General features: G+C 35.1%; 1 protein-coding gene across 1 annotated transcript in view; it reads right to left on the bottom strand.

Annotated features, from left to right (window-relative positions):
- brd3b (bromodomain containing 3b) overlaps window positions 1-20,255 on the bottom strand; it is a 21,121-nt gene continuing 866 nt past the window's right edge. The window contains 12 exon segments of the mRNA XM_051111317.1: window positions 1-1,755; window positions 4,618-4,743; window positions 7,380-7,669; window positions 9,083-9,315; window positions 12,822-13,010; window positions 13,091-13,219; window positions 14,862-14,975; window positions 14,977-15,234; window positions 16,724-16,902; window positions 17,006-17,150; window positions 17,253-17,390; window positions 19,137-19,471. Of these exon segments, the coding sequence (XP_050967274.1) occupies window positions 1,637-1,755; window positions 4,618-4,743; window positions 7,380-7,669; window positions 9,083-9,315; window positions 12,822-13,010; window positions 13,091-13,219; window positions 14,862-14,975; window positions 14,977-15,234; window positions 16,724-16,902; window positions 17,006-17,150; window positions 17,253-17,390; window positions 19,137-19,337 (2,121 nt within the window). The 5' untranslated portion in view covers window positions 19,338-19,471 and the 3' untranslated portion in view covers window positions 1-1,636.

Consider the following 20,255-nt stretch of genomic DNA (forward strand, 5'->3'; position numbering starts at 1 on the left):
AAAAAAAAAAAAAAAAAATCTATACACATTGGCTTCAACTTGATCAGTTAGGACCGGACCCATTTGACTTTATTTTTAACGTGCCAGCTAAACTTAAGGCAACAAGAGCACATCCAATGACTTTGAGGGGTTCAGAGTTGAATTCAAGGCTGTGAAATGAAACAAAACCAAATGCCACAAACCCTGCAGCCATGAGAAGAAAATGAAGAAAATAACCTCTAATACATTCATATTTTTTTTTTTATAAAGATTATCAGTCATGGTCCATTTCCAAGCTATTCTGGATACATGGCAAGTGTCTAGGTACCATTGAAAGCACTCAATACACCATTTGAGAAAAACTAAAGTAAAATAAACTTATTAAAATTGAGAAACATACATTAGTTGTAATACTTTCAACTAAAAATAACTATTGTCAAACACATCCTTCTGAAATTACATCTAGCACTGCTGCTTGAAATCTTTTCAAAGTGTTCAATTTTGTCCTTTCGTCACGGAAATCTATTAATTGGCGACTCGGTTTTTCCAGAGGCTGATGTTTTTTTTCAATCTGCAGCCTTGTCGGTGTATTTTGCCATTATTTTACATAACCACACCTCCATTTCATATATAACTTTGATTGTCCTATGAGTGGACTTTAAGTAAAGATGAGGCATATCAGATAGAAAGTAGGAAACGAGATACTCAGGGCACCTACATATTAATAGTAAAAAAAAAAAAAAAAAGTACAGAAAACAATCCAAATAGAAAACAAACAAATGAACGAATGATATAGATTAAAAACGAACAAACAAAAAAATTCAGACATAATTCTACATCAAATACTGAGCCGACAGCACCGGAAGAGAAAATTTACAGTGTTAAAATAGCCAAAAATGATTGCGAAGCCTCCGGAAACAGTTTAATAATGATACTGACCGTTTCCAGATGCGGTCTAGAGAGCTAGTGAGTTACGCTGAGCCAAATTTCTTACATTTAAACTGGTCGACTGGAAAGATTTCTGTCGGAAACACGCATACCTTTGTGCCTTTTTGGATTAAAAAAAATAAATAGATTCTCTTAAAAATTGTAACAATGACGAGTATTATCATAGTCAGCAAAATAAATGTGGAATGAGTTGAAAAGTCATGCCAACATGACAGAACCACACCAGAGTGAGAGAGCCGATAATTCGTTGTTTGTTCCTTCAGACTTTGAGACTTTAGCTACTCGATCGGTAAAATGCAGCCAGGCATTTGTCAGTTTTTTCCACTAATGCATGTTTTCAGTATGGATCTAACGAGCAGCAACCTAAAAAAGAAAAAAAAACAACGGACACACACAACCGTTTTCACCTCCACGACTGACGTATTTTCAAAAATATTTTTTTTTTTGTCTTTTGTGGTTTTTTTTTCCTCTGGTGATACCAGGCGTTTCCCTTTGAGGGCCAGCGAGAACCTTAAAACTGCTTCAACTATCCAACTCTCCTCTTTGTCTGAGCCTTGAGCATCCTACAAACTATTTTAAAATATCCTCTGCCATCTGCAATGCGTCTAGCTCTTTAGAAAATGGGCCTTCAGAGAGATACTATCATGACAACACACACTACTCGTTAGAAAATAGAGGAAGTTGAAGTACGCGACGCGCCGATCGGAGTTCAGTCTGAGTCGCTGCTCTCGGAGCTGGAGCCGCTGGAGCTGCTGCTGCCCGAATCTGAAGAACTGCTGCTGCCACTCAGCCGAGATGGCCCGCCCCCCTGCGCTGACCCCGCCTTCTCTGCTGGGAACAGGGAAGAGAAGTGATTGCGAGGTTCAATATGTGGGAGACAAACAAACACTGAATGTACAGATTTTATGCAGCTCATATCCGTTAAGACCTTTGTCCCTATATTGTTATCTTAAACGCCTTTACCCACACCTGCAGCTGTGTATTATGATAAAGCAGAGACATGCACAAAGAAAGCAAAGAACTGATCTCGAAAGGACAGGATGTATTACGTGCTCACCAAAGCAGCTGATATCAAGTGAAGACAGTTAGTTACAGCACATACACAACCACATTCATCAGTTATTAGCCTCTCTAGTAGGTTTAACCAAATTTTATGCTTTGTCCAAACCAGGGCTCAACAACAAGGATTGTATATGCCAGTTGTTGTTTTTTTTTAAGTTTCTTTCTGAAAGAATTATCTTGTGCTCATAATTTATGTGATCAAAAAATATGGTAAAAACTAGGGATGTAACGATATTATCAATAATGATAAATGTCACATGACGATATGAAACGATTAAGGGTGTGTATTGCCAAGAATCTGGCGATATGATATGTATTGCGATACGATATGTTGCCATACTGTAAAGAAAGCAATATATTGGGATATTTCTTATTTTATGAATAGGACATAATTTTAGGAAAGCTGTAATTAAGAACACACCATAATATGCAAACCATTCAGTTATTGAATCACTTTTTTTGCAGTACGAGTAAAGGGGGAGAATAAAGTGCTTGCAAGATTCTTTAGTTTTTAAATGTATAAAATGTAAGCTTTTATAAACAGACCATATATTTTTAGACCCTGCTTTATAATTTAAGTTTACAATTGTAACCATGTTAGATCATTTTGATCTGAACTTAAGAATTACATCTGCTTAATATTAGTAAAAAAAAATAAAGTGCTTTCAGGATTCCTAAAGAAAACAAAATAATTGTAAAACAATAAAATAAATACAGACATTGGACATTCTGAAAACCTTTTTGTTCTGAAAATTTTGCAAGTTTTTTAGATCGTAATTATGCTCCCCGTGGAATCACTGAGGCCACGAAGCGAGCACCGCCTCAACTGCACAAAACAGCCCCACCACGAGAGAAGGCGGCTACCCAACTGTGAAGGCCCTTTCGCCTGACGCTGCAAGCAGCGGAACCACGGTGCAGGCGCCGCCTCGGCTACACGGGGCGTTTCTGCTGCACAGATGGGTGGCGGCCGCGCGGCAGTTCCGCCGCGAACGTTACCTCAAAAGTCGAAATGATGCCACACTTTACACCGAGGCGGGAGCAGGAACTATTCTTTCATTCTCCATTAACGCTAACATTAGTGGCGTGCCCTTACGCTAGTATTTCCTGTCACTGTTTAAGTTCAGAGATAAGAACACTGTTAATATTGTTGTTAATATTATTATATTCTAATTAGTTTGGCTTCCTAAAACACCAGTGTGAATGTAATTTGGACTGAGACAGTATATCACAAATAAAAAGAGGGTTGAGTCACCTTTAAAGTTCAGGTACAAATTAATGTACTTAATTTCTTCTGACTTATGGTTTCTTAGTTAAGATCATGGGTTGGAGCTCTCAACGTGCATTATATAGAATATATAATATATATAATTTAACTTGAAAATGTACAAAATGTAATTTATTTTTTTTTCCAAATCTTTGTCTTTTTTAAATATCAAAAAAAAAAAAAAAAAAAAAATTACAATTAAAAAAAATAATTTTCTCCTGTGATGCTGAACCTCAGCATCATTACTTCAGTCTTTAGTGTCACACGACCCTTCAGAAATCATTTTCATTATCAATGCTGAAAACAGGTGTGCTGCTTAAATCTCTGTGAAAATTATGACTTTTAAACCTTTTTTATAGGATTTTTTTGGTGAGCAGAAGTTGAAGGGTTCAAAAGAATAGTTTATTTTGAACCTAAAATCTTTTGTAACATTATAAATGTCTTTACTGTCACTTTTGATCAATTTGATGCATCCTTGCTGAATAAAAATATTAATAAAAAAAAATCATACTAAGAAAGACAATTGAAAACTATTAAAATTAAAATAAAATAACTTTGTTAGCCAGTTACAGTTCACTCAAAAATGAAAATTCTGTCATTAATTACTCACCCTCATGTCACTCCAGACCCGTAAGACCTTCATTCATCTTTGGAACACAAATTAAGATATTTTTGATGAAATCCGAGAGCTTTCTGACTCTGCATAGACAGCAACACAACAACCATGTTCAAGACCCAGAAAGGTAGTGAGGACAATGTTAAAATAGTCCATTTGACATCGGTGGTTCAACCATAATGTTATGAAGCTATGAGGACACTTTTTGTGCACAAAGAAAACAAAAATAACTTTATTCAACAATTTCTCTTCTGTGTCAGGCCTTCAACGTTTCAGTTGCGTTGCTGTCTATTGAGGATCAGAAAGCTCTCGGATTTCATGAAAAATATCTTAATTCGTGTTCCGAAGATGAACGAAAGTCGAGTTTGGAACGATATAAGGGTAAGTAATTAATGACAGAATTTTTGGGTGAACTATTCCTTTAATCTTGCTAACAAGTTTAAAAAGGTAAACAGAATTCGCTAGCAAATTTTAGAGAAGAAATAGAACTTATGGCAAGAGAGAGTCCCATCAACTGTTCCGAAACTTGGGTCAGCGGTCCATCCTTGTTGTTGAGCCCTGAAAACCCTTTTCAGTGTGTGAATAGCATTACATATGAAGGCCTGAGAGAAGCCCTTCAATCAAGTTAGTCAAATTAGTGAAGCAAAAAGCCTATCCTTATCTCTGTTTTCTTATCCTACCCTCCTAAATCCAGCTAACCCAGTTTGGTCACCTGTCTGCTCACATCTGCACACTACCACACAGGTACCTTTTTTGGGTGGTTTCTTGTTGTTGTTCAGTTGTCCGCTCACGTCCTGTAGCCTCTTTTCTAACTCTTTCTTCTTTTCCTGAACCAGTTCCTCTTTAGACTTGGCACTCTTTTTCCCAGTGCCCGCTGCAGGAGACACACAGCGGTGACCGGTGAGTAACGGGTTGCCCTCGTAGCCCACCGCCGTGGCAACAAGCAGCAAAAAGCACTCTACTACACTGGTTTTTAACTCCATGACGTCAAATTTATGTTTAAGAAATCAGACTCGTTGCGAGTTAAGCCCATGGCAAATGGCAGCATTTGTTTATTACCATTAAAAATTAATTTAGCCGTGTCCCTCATTTACTCATTACTCAAAAAAGAGGGTAAAAGTTCTATTAAGGCACTAACAATGGAAGGGAATGGGGCCAGTTTTTGCAAATTACTTTAGAAAACGATTACATAACATTATGTGAGTTGTAAAGTTCTCATAATTTTTAGAGTTATTTGAGGGTTTATGGCAGTCATAATTGTGTAATTTAATATAACTTTATAAAAGGTAAACAATTTCTTCACACTACAACCATGTTTTGTTTACATCTTGTTCATTTTCCCCCACCGAGGAATTGATTTTCAATGCTAACTTATAAACATTTACAAACAGAACTACTGAGACCTGTGAGGTGGTTAATCGATGGAACATGCTTTTGTTGAAGCCATCAGCCAGCATTATTTCAACTTATTTAAAGGAGAAGTCCACTTCCAGAACAAAAATTTACAGATAATGTACTCACCCCCTTGTCATTCAAGATGTTCATGTCTTTCTTTCTTCAGTCGTAAAGAAATTGTTTTTTGAGAAAAACATTTCAGGATTTTTCTCCATATAATGGACTGATATGGTGCCCTGATTTTGAACTTCCAAAATACAGTTTAAATGCAGCTTCAAACGATCCCAAATGCGGTTGTAAACGATCCCAGTCCAGGCAGAGTAAGAAAAGACAAGTGTTTGACATTAAAAAGTATACAAGTTGTATTATTTTTATGAAAATAACTGATCGTTTCGCTAGATAAGACCATTCTTCCTCGGCTGGGATCGTTTACAACTGCATTTGGGATCGTTTGGGGCCGCATTTAAACTGCATTTTGAAAGTTCAAACTCACGGGGACCATAGAAGTCTACTATATGGAGAAAAATGCTGAAATGTTTTTCTAAAAAAAACAATTTCTTTTTGACTGAAGAAAGACATGAACATCTTGGATGACAAGGGGGTGAATAAATTTTGATTTAATTTGATTTCCGATTTAATTAATTCGATATCAGTTATTCTGGATAACTACATTACTAAAATATCTACGGTTAAAATGAACCCATTTGTATACAAATGCTTAAATTACACTCAATACGTTTTTAGAATAATAATAAACTTGATAGATTTATTCAAAACATGTATTAAATATTGAAGAACAGTAAAAATTATAATGAATATGTTATATGGTGCATATATTTAGCAAAATGCTCTTCTCTGCAGATAATTTTTCTAATGAGATTATGGTCACCGAATATGTTTTTTTCTGAGGTAAATGTGACGTTAAGTGACATTGTTTACAAGATGCTATATTGACATCTTTCCTCGGTTGAAACAGTGATTGAGCAACTATATGAGACAGGATATGGATTTCGATAAGTACTCTTTCGTTTAACATACATTCGGTTAGATTCATGTTTATTTTGTGCTATAACTTGTATTAAAGCGGAAGAAACGATCAGTTCACGTGCGCTTTGCACTGCCTCTTTTTTTTTATGAACTGAGGAGCTACAACGATCTGTCACTTTCAATTTTGTGTTCAATTAAACAGCACCAAAATGGCATTTATTGTTTGAATAGTGTAATAAAATGTACAGAATTTGAAATCTGAAACTTTGTTTTATATCAAAAGCAACAAAGTACAAAGCTTATTACGATTTAATTGGATGGGAGGTGCACTACAACGTTCTGTTCATTAACTGAAAATAGGCTAGACTAATTGACCCTTGGGATTTAAGATCAATAGTTTCGTAAAAATGAGAATCGATTAAAATCAAGAAATCAATATTTTTATTCAGCTCTAATTACTAATGTTATAACTCTAAACAACTTAAAATCTGTACTATTGATCCACTGATGCCATATTTTCAGTTGATTATCATTGATAATTGTGCCTGCTTGGCAAATGAAAAAGTGTCTGGCAATAATATTGTAGATCATTGGATTCTATTTTTTTCCCTCATTAAAGCTGTTAATTATTCTAATGTTTACGATTTGATCCTACAACTTTAATTTGTTTTTGGAAAAGGAGGGACAAGTGGAAATTACTTTTTCTGTGGTAATCAACATTACACCACAAATGCTGTCGATTGACCTTAACTTATACTGAACCCAGAATATTCCTTTATGAAGTATGTGTAGCGCAGTGTGCACATTAACTACAAATACACTGTTCAATTTGGAAATCAATGGTCTGATCAAAAGTTCTCTATTGCATACTGATGTACTATTTAAACCCTTGAAGCTTCACTTGAAGGTATTAATACCAGGGAAAGCACATGTAAGATAATCCACCAAAAGTCATGCAACACATTGGAGAAGGTGAGTGCTCCCAGCTCAAAGGAGGAAATAGCACAGCCCATTTCAGCTTTTAGAGCAGACGGACCAGGCAAGAAAAGAGAGCTGCTTGGCTATAAAATACTGAAGTAAGCCTAGACTAGAAACACATCTTCAGAGAAGAAAAAGAAAGGCACTTACGTAAAGGTTTACGTTGCTTTTTCTGTAAACAGGACTTGACGTATCGTTCGAGCTCACGCAACGTGGAAGGCTTGAGCGTTTCAAAGTCGATCTCGATCTCGTCCGGGTTGGAGTCTCGCAGCGACGGCTCGCGCGACTGGATGATGTGGACCACGCGGCCCAGTTTCTCACCCGGCAAACGGTTGATATCCAGGCTGAGCTGCCGTTTCTCGTCGTAAGACATGGGAAGAGACTCCTCCTCGTCAGACTCATAGTTTGCAGAGCCAGGTTTGCCCCCCTTTTTCGGTTGCCTGCAGATTAAAGGTGTAGTTTGCACGAAGGTTTCGTAACCTTAACTCTACACACAAGACTGAACTGGCATGTTGAGATTGACATAATGGCGTGACAGTTAGCTCACATCACCACTACTTCAATAGTATAACTTAAAACTGCCTGCTTGGCCTATTAGCAAGTATTTGCCTTTTTGTTTTATTCTGTGTAGCTTCTGTTTTCTATGGAAGCCTGTTTTCGCTAAGTGCGAGATAAACTTTAAAATAAGAAATAATGTCAGAGAGCAACAATTCTGCAATAATGAAAGATTGTGACACAATTGTGACATTTAAAGTTATGCCAAGAGATGCACTACCAGTCAAAACTGTAAGATTTTTAATGTTTTTTAAAGAAGTCTCTTCTGCTCACCAAGCCTGCATTTATTTGATCCAAAGTACAGCAAAAACAGTAAAATTTGAAAATATTTTTACCATTTAAAATAACAATTTTCTATTCGAATATATTTAAAATGTAATTTATTCCTGTGACTTCAAAGCTGAATTTTTAGCATCATTACTCCAGTCACATGATCATTCAGAAATCTTTCTAATATTCTGATTTGCTTTTATTATTATTGTTTAAAACAGAATTTTTTCAGGTTTCTTTGATGAATAGAAAGTTCAGAAAAACAGCATTTATCTGAAATAGAAATCTTTTGTAACATGGTCACCGTTTGATCATTTTAATGCATCCTTGCTAAATAACAGTATTAATTTCTATAACGCTTAAATGCTACAATGCTTTAAAAAGATCGAAAGTGAAATTAAATACATTTATAATATTACAAGGAGATTTCTGTATTTTTAAAAAGCCACTCTTCTGAACTTTAACTTCTGAAATTTATTTTTATTATTTTTTTTTTTTTTTTGAACAGAATAATCAACATATTAGAATGATTTCTGAAGAATCATGTGACACTGAAGACTGGAGTAATCACAGGAATAAATTTCATTTTAAAATATAAAAGTTATTTTAATAGCATTTCACAATATTAATATTTTTACTGATACATTGTATTAATTTTATTTTTACTGACTTTTGATCAAATAAATGCAGCCTTGCAAACGCATAAGAAACTTTCAAAAACATTTTTTAATGAGAAATGACAAAAATTTACTTTATGTTTATAATCTGAGGTGGAAACAGGTTTCCATAGTTTTCAGATATTTTAAAGGGATTCTGAATAAATATAATGCAAAATAAAATGCATTTCTGCCTAAAACCTCTATAATAAAATATAGATTGTATAATGTTGCCTGGTATTACAACGAATGTCTAGTTATTTGTTATCATAACATTCCTTCTAGATATGACAAAAAAAATCCATAACCGCTATAAACAGGATTAAAAAAAGATGAAAACATTTAGTTGTAAATATGCAGAAACAGGCTAACCTCGTGGTGGATGTGCTGTTGGGTTTCCGCGCGGAGGTCTTTTTCGGCTGAGTTTGTTTATTCGGTTGTGCGGACTTGGCCTTTTTGTCCTCTTCCACCTTGACCTTGTTCTTGTCTTTATCTTTCTCTTTGTCTTTTTTCTTCTTCTCCTTTTCTTTCTTCTCTTTCTTTTTCTTTGGTTTGCTCACAGGACCCTGTGACAGAGCGGCTAGCTGTTCATGAACAGCCTTCAGCTGAGGAGGAAGGTGGAGGGAATGGTTAGCAAGCAGGGGGATGGGGCATGCTGCATCGATGCTAACGTAAAAGACTAGGATCTTAGCTGTGCGGGGACAGATGATGGGACTGGTGATGAAGGGAAGAGTTTGAAGGATAATGAATGACATTTGTCACCTACATATCTCCCATTTTCTTTGAAATACTCCCCCCAAAAAAGAAGACTCTTATTTTAAAACATTTGCCAAGCTTCACAAAATTCTGCTCAGATCTGAATTCTTTGTAAACTTCAAAATTACAGCACATTATTTAAACAATTCTACAAAGACAATCTTTCATTTAGTTGTCAAGTATTTCTGAAAAACCAACATGTAAGCAGTTTAAAGCCAATGAAATGAAAATTCACCCTAGGGCTGAGCAATAAACAATATCATATCGAGCTTGCAATTAAATTTAAGTTGATAATGATGATAAAATCAGGACATTTTATCACACAGCAGAATGTAACAACGGCCATTAAGTGGCTAATAAGTGACTTCTGTGTGTCTCTAAATGAATGGCGCGGTTTCGTCTACTCCACAATATGGCAAGCCAAACACACCAAAAGTGGAACAAAACAGTGCGTTATTAAACACTTCGCACCACTCTAATCTCAGCCTTAGACGTAAAGCCCAAGGACCACTGGCTGAACATCTGATGCATACGGCACACTTAGCTGGAAACATTCAAGAGTTTCAAAGTCGTCATCGGATTGGTTGAATTATACAGGATTTCCAGGAGACGTGTGCGTCACGTTCTTTAAAGTTCTGCCTGGAAACAAAACGCGTGGCACCAAACTACTTCAGGAAAGTAGATCTTATCAGGATTAACTAAACACTTTTCAAATTTTTTTTTTAAAAGTATGTGAAAAATTTAAAGTTTGCAGCATAAAAATATCATTATCATTAAAATATGTCAGAGAGTTTTACACTGTTATTGTGGCGGCATTTCCACGCTGCTAAACTTGATGCGGCACAAAACGAAACATGACTGGTTGCTTTACCTGTCAGTCAACACTTGGCCATTCAAATCAGCTAAGGCTCCCAGACCTTCTGCTGTCAGTCTAAAGGTTTGGCTACGCGAGACTAGTACCACACATTGACCTGTCATCGGTGCAGCTTAATGGAACAAGTGGTGCGACCGACTTGTTGACCAAAAGCGCAGGGAGGATGTGTTTGCTAGTGCCACCAAACAAAGAGGCGCAAACTTAATCTCGCCAGCGCTGATCTAGTAAAACAGTCCATTGAGCCGTGCCTATGACAGGTCAGGACGGCGCAAACTCACACTTTTGGGCTGTTTGGCTTCCCACACCACAAACTCAAATGCATGTGACGTTCTGCATTTTCAGTGATCAACATCTCAATATATGAGGACATGAACACACAAACGTCATATCCAGAGGTGGTCTGAGAGTCACTTTACAAGCTTTTCAGTTTTATATAAAAAAAAATATAAAATAAAATAAAAAAAAAAAGTGTCAAAAACACACAGAAATTTTAAGATCTTCCTGACAAACTGCCAAGATAAAAGTTTGGTTCAACTTGAATAAATTATGACAGAAACATATTATTATTATTATTGTATACTAAAAAATTTAATAATAATAATAATAATAATATTCTGCTGTGCATCATCTTATTTGACAAAAAGCAATGTTTAATTGTAAACTTTTATATTTTCATTTGATTACATTTTAAAAGACTGATTTATTCATAAATAATTAATACAATTTTTATAATAAATTTATTTCATTAAGTAAACATTTTTGATTATAAATTTGTATTACATCATAAAACACAGAATCCAGAAAAAATAAAACAGAAAAATAAAATGGATTTCATTGGGTCCTAAATGAAAAGGAAGCTACTCTGAAATTTATCTGTGACCCTGGACAATAAAACCAGACAATTTTTTGAAATTGAGGTTTATACATCACCTGAAAGCTGAATAAATAAGTTTTCCATTGATGTATGGTTTGTTAGGATGTTTATGTAAGAGAATATTTGCCCGAGATACAACAATTTGAAAATCTGGAATCTGAGGGTGCAAATAAATCTAAATATAGAGAACAATCGCAATGCATATTACTAATCAGATATTAAGTTTTGATATGTTTATGGTAGGAAATTTACAAAATATCTTCGTGGAACATGATCTTTACTTAATATCCTAATGATTTTTGGGATAAAATAAAAATCAGTGATTTTGACCCATTCAATGTTTTTATTGGCTATTGCTACAAATATACCGGTGCTACTAATGACTGGTTTTGTGCTCCAGGGTCACATTTGTGAGAAAAACAAGATCTGTTTAGATTCATTCTCTAAGAAACATGTGGAAAGCAGTTCCTGATTTCTGTGAAAAATATCAATTCTCTATGATATGGAAAAAAATATATTATATTTTTTGCCCATATCGCCCAGCCCTAATTCACCTTTTTCCCCCCAAATGCAAACTATTGATCTGAATGATTCATTTGTGCATGTTTCTGACTTCTTTCTGGTGACATGGTAGACTTCTCCTATCACTTCGTCCAACTAAACCCTGCCCCTTTCTTACAATCAGCTGGAAGCTCACATACAAATCTGCCTCTATCCACTAAACAACCAATGAACAGAATCAAGTCCCCATCCTATTTTCCTTTCTTAAAAATCCATTCTACTTCTAATCCATTTTATTGTGGCTTTAAACCTCCTGTAAAGAATGAAGAAGTCTCTACCGTGATGATTCGGAAGCACTGGAGACCACATCCCGGCAAAGAATTTGGATTCTCACTGACAAACGTGCCAATCAATGTCATTCACAAAGCAAAGAGGAAAACAGAGCCAAAAGACTAGCTGAGTGACAAAGCAAGCTCACTTGAGGGAGATGCCCAGCTCAAATACACCCCTTAAAGCACCACCTTAACCCTCTACCGCTCACGTAAGAAGAAGCTACGAAAAATGGAGGAGTTAGTGGGGTGGGGGACCGGGAAGTACAAATATCATTCACCTGAAAATGTTTGGCACACCCGTTTTTTGTCCCCGCCCTGTTACCATTGGGGTGCTCCACAACGAATCGCTGGTAAAAAAGCCAAAGTGAAATCAACGGACAAAACAGTCATTCTCAAAAATGTATTTTAACAACAGACTGTGTCATGATGAGAGCACAGTAACTACAATTGACACCAATATGTTTGACACAGACAGATTAAAAATTGCCATCTGAGGTTTGACAGCATGCAAGCCAATGTATACCAAGATGCCAACACAAACTGCAGAGGCGGTAGAGGGTTAAACGTTCAGTCCAGGGTGAAAATGAGCACTCGTTTCCAAAACGTTACGAAAACAAGAGACATTAGGGAAAAACAAAAAAGTCCAAATGACTCAGTCAGACTGAGGAGGTGGTGGTGAATGTGAGGGGGAGTGGATGTGGCCTCTGCCTGTCTCTCCACCCTTGGTTTGGATCTTGGTCCTCAAGTGGTGACACCCACCTGTTTGCCACTCACCTGTTCCTGCAGCTCAGCCAGCCGAGTGGCCCGTTCCTCCTCCGAGTCCGAGCTGGAGCTTGAAGAGTCCGCGCTGCTCTCGCTGCTGCCGGTGCTCTTGCTCACCACCGCCGTGGCCGACACCGCGTTGGGCGAGGACGGCTCCGCGGGTTCATCGGGCATCTTCGCGAATTTCATCTCAAACACATCCTGCAGGACATGGACAAATTTGGTTGGTGAGATCTGAAAGCACATGATAAGGCACAATGGCTCACTGTCAGTCGTCGCACCTGGAGTTTTCTTGCCATAGCAACAACCTCGTGATCAGGCGGGTTGTATTTGTAACAATTTGAGAACATTAACCGAATATCTGCTGCGAAACTTTGGGCGTCTTGGTATTCTCGACCGTCCATTTTTTTCTGAAAAGAAAACAAAAAGACATTGTATGGGACACAGTTTAGCTTTAAAACAGTAAATGTATAATAAATAAATAAATAAAAATTAAAGCATAATATAATACATCTAGGATATAATCATTCAAAGAAAAGCTTAATACATATATATAACAACTAATATATATATACTGAATTCAGGTTAAGAAAGAAATATACCTTTACAAATAAAAAAAATATAAATAATCTAAACAAATCATCTAAATATATATATGTGCATGTGTCTGTATAATAAATGAAAGAAAAGTGTATTATATAAATGTAATAATACATGCAAGTGATTATTTCTTTTGAAATATTTACTATATATATATATATATATATATAAACAACACACACACACACAATAATTCAAATAATATAAATCTAAATCTAACATTATTGCCCTATAAAAACTGTTTATTTTTTCCCAAATTCTGTTTTTTCCATTTGAATTTTTCTGGATTCCATTTTTTTTCAGTTTACATTTTTTTTAGATTTTGTTTTAATGGTTACATTTTATTAATCAAAAAGCATGTCTAATTAATTGAAATCATGAAAATTACAATATTAAACAGTATTTTATTAAAAGTTTAACAAAATTACATTTAAGGCGCTATGAAATCAGAATTTCTCAAATTCAGTTTTACTTTTTACCAAAATCTGTTTTCCATTATTTTTCTGGATTCCATTTGAATAATTTCATTAAATATTAATAATTAAAAGAGCATCTCTAATTAATCAATTTTATAAAAAAAAAAAAAAGATTTATTATTATTTTATTTATTTATTAGCATTTTTTTTTTTTAGAAATACTATGTTTTTATGTATTTATATTTTTCTGCTGAAAAATTCTGGTAAATAATAATAATAATAAGTAATATTTCTGTCACAATTTCTTCAAGTTAAACCAAACTTTTATTTTGATGGGTTGCTTTTTTATATTATAGTGTAATAGCTTATTATAAATGTAGTCATTTTGAATATTCACTATATTTTTGTGTAATAAAGTTCATGTATGTAAATAAAGGTATTAGATTCATATAAATATTTACTATTATATACAGGGGTGCACATAAGTTTTTTAGCCTGGTTCTCATAAGAGTACCTGGACATTTGGTTTAGTCCTCACACAGCACATAATGTGACCCATTAAATATAACTATAAAAATAAATCAATAATAGTGATGATAATATCATTGATCTTTATTTACTTATTTATTTATTTTTTTTTTAGTATATTTATTTTTATATTATTTTTTATAAAATAATAAACAAAATAATAGTGTGGTAGTACTCTTATATTTTCAAATAAAAATACTATTATTTTATAGTAAACTTAAAAATAAAATGATAATATTTACTTTTTTGTATTCATTTTCATAATTTTCAAACCTAAAATTAGTAAGCTATTAAAATTAGTAAAGCTATTTTGGCGGGTTGCCGGCAAGTGTACGCCAAGTCTGCAGTTTTCCCGTGGAATTGGGCTACTTTAACACTGTTGTTGCCATGAGTTGTTTTTCATGTCCGCGGGTTGAAGTGCCCCAAATAATGTGATATTTAACCTCTGGAATGCGAATTTTATATACTTAAACAACTTCTGACGTGACATGGTGAAGTTGTGCCATACTTTGACAGTGCTGAGGTCCATTGGTTGCTTGATGATTTCATGATAGTCATGCAGCTCAAGGGCCTCTGCATCTACAGGCTTGTAGAAGGGCCAGGCGTAGGCTGCATGCTTTTTTGGAAAGCATCTCTTTAAGGATAGTGTCACAGTATTTGAGATGATCGTTGAGCTTGCTTTTCTTGTTGCCTTGCTGTAGGACATCCCCATCTTCCAGGTCCTTTTTGGGAGGCTTGATGGGTCGACCTGTGCTCTCTCGTCTGGAAATAACTTTACTGTGTTTGGACTCCAACATCGCAGTGGGCGACTCACTTCTGCTGGCAGTAATCGCGCAGGTTGTGGGTGTGGTAGTGTCCGCTTTCCGCTTCACCCCTTTCTTCTGAGGAGAAGTAGGTCGGCATGTGTGTTAGAACACGACAGAAATAAGAATGTGCAAAACAAACAAACAAAAAAAAAAAACAACTGACAGTGGGGTGTCTGACAGACTACACTTAAGAAAGCCTTTTATAAGTCTGGTTTAAGGTCAAGCTGACCAGACACCCATCAGACATGTTTTTTTGACATATACAGTTACTGAACAAAAAAATAGACTACAAATCATTTTACTGCACAAACTATCATAGCCTTCACAAAAAACAGATTCTGCATAATGATGGGAACATTGCTCACAGTAGGCGATGTGAAATGTATTGCTGAAGGCAGTGATTCGGTTACAAAAGCTGTTTTGATGGCTGAAACGGAGGTGCTTCAGGAGATGAATTTAGAGATGTCACATCTCAAAAAAATTTTTTTTTAGTGTGCTGACAATCTTACAGCTACTTTTAGACTGTTAACACACTAAAGCACAGCATGCTGTCAGAAAACTAAAGACCTCTCAAAGAAGTTGCATCTCTAAATTCATCCCCTTTAAAGCCTGGCGGCTAAAAATATTTATAGCTAAAGAACAACTGGAAAGAAAAAAATGTTAATAGTAAAAATGAAAGAAACCAATAATATATTTTTTTTAATAAAATGAACAAATACATAAAAAAAATAGTCAGTTGATGTATATAATAATGCAAAAAATGCATTAAATATATACAATAAACATCTAATGTATGTTTTTTATATATCTGTGTGTATATAATAATGCAAAGAAAAACATATATAAATATAATACCTATCAAATTTTATATATCAGGGCGTTTCCTCTGAGGAGGCAAGGGAGGCAGTGTCTCCTCAAAAAATTGAATGAGAAAAAAAATTCATAGTACAAAAATAAAACAACGCAAATATTACAAAATATGACATAAAAAGCATATGAATCACTTGTTTTTCTAAAGTAAAACCGTCTAACAGTGACACCAGCAGGTAAAGTTCCAGCGGGAGTCCGTATCTCTCTCTTCTCCTGAGCCCATTGAGTTTTAACAGACCCCCTAAAGCGTGCAGTGGGATTGATTGGGGTAATTGAGAAAAAATGAGGGAAAGTCATGTAAGAGGAGGCAAAGCCTCCATCGCGATATGATTGGACATGACTGGTTATGTTCGGCTGTGACTGGTTCATGCGATAAATCCCACCTCTTGTGCGTGTTCTGTCTTCGCAAATCAGTCTGAATGAACAATATAATAGCGTTAACGCAAAGACTAACGTTTATCTAAATACAGTAAATATATATGTTTATGTAGATACAGTAATTTCTTACCATTTATAGATAAATATATAAATAATAATAATTATAAATAGAATAGTCATACTGATCTATCCCTAAAACAAAACTTTTTCTAACCTCCTAGCTACAAATGATCTCATACTCTGCTATGACAGGAACAATGAAAAGGACAGAGCCAATAAAAAGCTGCTGCTTGCACATAATTTTAACTGGTCTTACTTTGAGAACAGGCTGTGCGGTTGGGATCATGGACGTGGCAGGGGGCACAGCTTGGACATTGGAGGTGATGGTCGAGACTGGAGTCGCAGCTATTACAGGAGTCTGAGCCAGCTGTGGAGGGGAGCTCGGACATGACGAGGATGGAGAACCAGTAGTCAGTGCTATTGATTGTTGGTTTTCTGTTCGAATGTGATAATGACAAGGTCAGCTGGAATCTCTCCTTCAGGCAGCACGTCACTGGTAACTTCAAAGGTTTATCATTTGTAACATCCAGTCAGTTACCTGAAGCAGGGGGTGCTCCAGGTTTCCGTGCTTTACCCTTCGGTGGTGGGGGTAAGAGTTCCACCTCCTCCTGGGGCATCTGAGCTACCTTTTGGAGGAAAATCTTTTCCAAAGCTTGAGCCATGAGAACAATGTCGTCTGTGGGCTAGGACAATATTTCAAGTGAAATTCATTTGAAATCACATATTATAAAATGAAATGGCAATGAAAAGATTATTATAAATAAATATTAGGGACTTAAATCTACCTTGTTATAGATGTAACAGTTTGTGAACATAGTGTTAAAGTCCTGCATGCATTCTCCAGCGGTCCAATAGTAATTATTCTCAAGTCGCTTCTTTATGGTTCCCATGTCCATTGGATTCTTGATAATTTTATGGTAGTCCTATATGACACGGATAATAAATTAAACAAGCTGTAGTGCACTACACTCTTAAAAATAAAACGTTTTTTTATTGGCATCAACAGTTCTATGAAGAACCTTAAATATTCAGGGAAATTTCAAATGAAGAAAAGGTTCTTTATAGTCGAAAAAGGTTCTTTCGATTTTTAAAATGTTCTTCAAAATGGTTCTTTTAGGAACAGTTCACTGAAAGGTTCTTTGGGGAACCAAAAATGGTTCTTCTATGGAATCACTGCAAAAACACCTTTATTAAGAGTGTAGGCAGATGAAAAACAAACATTTAAAAGTGATGTGTACATTTTTGAATGTTCAAATACTAAATCTATGAGCAAGTAATTTCAATGGACCCTGTTCACAAGGCTGTGATGACGTGTTTGAATGGTCATCATCATCATATATTCTTGAAAGTTTCATATTTAGATTTTTTTTGAAAAATGAATGTACATTTATAACATTATGCTTTGTATTATATCACCTTTTCATCAAGTTACAAAAAAACTAGTTAACGCTAATGCAAGCGTGTTTCTAATGCTGTATCTATGGGAGGGATGGTAAATTTGACATTGTTCTCTCTTCTGACTGCCAATATCAGTCTCTCTCAATTTTTTTCCTTTGAATCTAAGTCGTGAAAACACTATGATAGAGGTTTTTTTCTTTTGTTATTTGAGCAAATGGGAATGCAAAAAATATATTTGTGGTACTCTCCCATTCAAAAATATTTTACCCATTTGTGGTACTCTCCCATTCACTGCTTTTGGATTTTACCCAACTATGACTTCCACTATGAGAAACCCGAAAATGTGAGAAAGGTCCATTTTATTTCCCAGAAATAACAGTCTACACATATTTTTTTTCCATAATCCCAATACCACAACAGCAGAAAAAAAAGTCTAGACTCAAAAACACTGACTCTGAGTCTGGGGCGGGACTATCTGCTTGCTCAACCAATAGCAAATGAGGGACAATATTTTTGCAATTCCATTTGTTAACACTAGAGGCAAAGAAATTACACTAGCCATCATCTTCAAGTCAAAAATGATCACACTAAAATATGTCTTATGCTCACTAAGGCTGCATTTTTTTAGAATGAAAAATTAAGAAATATGACTACAACTTCAAATTATTACTTTCTGTTTTAAAATATAATTTATTCTTGTGTCAAAGCTGATCATTATCAATGTTGAAAACAGTTTTGCAGCTTAATATTTTTGTGGAAATTTTTCAGAATTATTTAATGAATAGAATGTTCAAAAGAACTGCATTTATTTTAAATATAAATATTTTGTAATGCTATAAATGTGCTTACTCGTACTTTTGACCAATTTAATGTGTCCTTGCTGAATAAAAGCACTAAGTTCTTGTTTGTTATTGTTTTTTAATCTTACCCCAAATGTTTTAATGGTAGTGTATCACAGTTTCCACAAAAATATCAAGCACAACTCTTTCAACATCGGTAATAATAAGTTTCTTCAGAAGCAAATCAACATAATAGAATAATTTCTAAATGATCATGTGAAACTAAATCAGCTTTGCCATATTTATAAATAAATTACATTTTAAAATATATTAAAACATAAACATTTATTTCAATTTTCAATAATGCTATTTTACTGTATCTGAGCAAATCATGCACACTTTGTCTGCATTAAAAAAAAACAACTGTTCCAAACCAATAATGTGTACATAAGTGTAAATTAATGAAATAAAAGCCAAAAACAATTTACTCACTGGCAGATTCAACTTGATGGCATCCACAGGTGTGTAAAAGGGCCACGCAAACTGATGCTTCCATAGAGTTTTGACAACCACATTCTGCATATATTGTAGCTGGTTGGTTTTTCGGCCAGGCTTACTAGGGTTCGTGACCTCAGGAGGGGGAGGGTTTACAATAGGTGGAGGCACCTGGGCAGGGGATGTGACTACCGACATACTGCTCAGTTAAGGGGAAGTAGTCGCTTGAATGACGTCTGTACGTCTCTTAGCTCAGTTACAATGATCCTCTTGCTGCTCCTTAGTCCCCCCTCGACACACACATCCCATCTCAGGACCTGAGTGTCAGCACGCTGTCAATGAATGCAGAGAAATAACTTTTTAAATATACATGAAAATAAAGTGTCACACACATATACGTATGTACATATATGTGACCCTGAACCACAAAACCAGGCTTGAGTAGCACTGGCATATTTGTAGCAATGGCCAACAATACGTTGTATGGGTCAAAAAGACTGATTTTTCGTTTATGTCAAAAATCATTAGGATGTTATGTTCAGATCATGTTCCATGAAGATATTTTGTAAATTTCCTATCGTAAATTGAAGTTTTGATTAGTAATATGCATTGCTAAGAACTTCATTTGGACAACTTTAAAGGTGATTTTCTCATTATTTTGATTTGTTTGCACCCTCAGATTCCTGATTTTCAAACAGTTATATCTTAGCCTATTCTAACAAACCAGACATCAATGCAAAGCTTATTTATTCAGCTTTCAGATGATGTATAAATCTCAGTTTGAAAAAATGGACCCTTAAGACTCCTTTTCATGGTTCACGGTCACACACACATACATATATATATTTAACAAAATGAGCCTCACATTATACTGCTATAAGGCTATATTATTTTGCATTATATTGTCATAACACAATTTAATGTAAAACTTTATCAAGACATCATGGTGTAAGTTGACGTGCATGTTGTTTACAAAAACAGTATTTGTATTCATTAATATTTTATAAGCATTCATACACAGCAAATTAATTTTAAAATCATTTTCAGGTTACTTTTTGTACATTTACCAGCGAAACGCGATGCATCTTCACCAGTAAATTCGTTAAAAGTCTGAAC

This window comes from Labeo rohita, chromosome 5 (genome assembly GCF_022985175.1).
Source record: "Labeo rohita strain BAU-BD-2019 chromosome 5, IGBB_LRoh.1.0, whole genome shotgun sequence".
In the NCBI taxonomy this organism is placed as follows: Eukaryota; Metazoa; Chordata; class Actinopteri; order Cypriniformes; family Cyprinidae; genus Labeo; species Labeo rohita.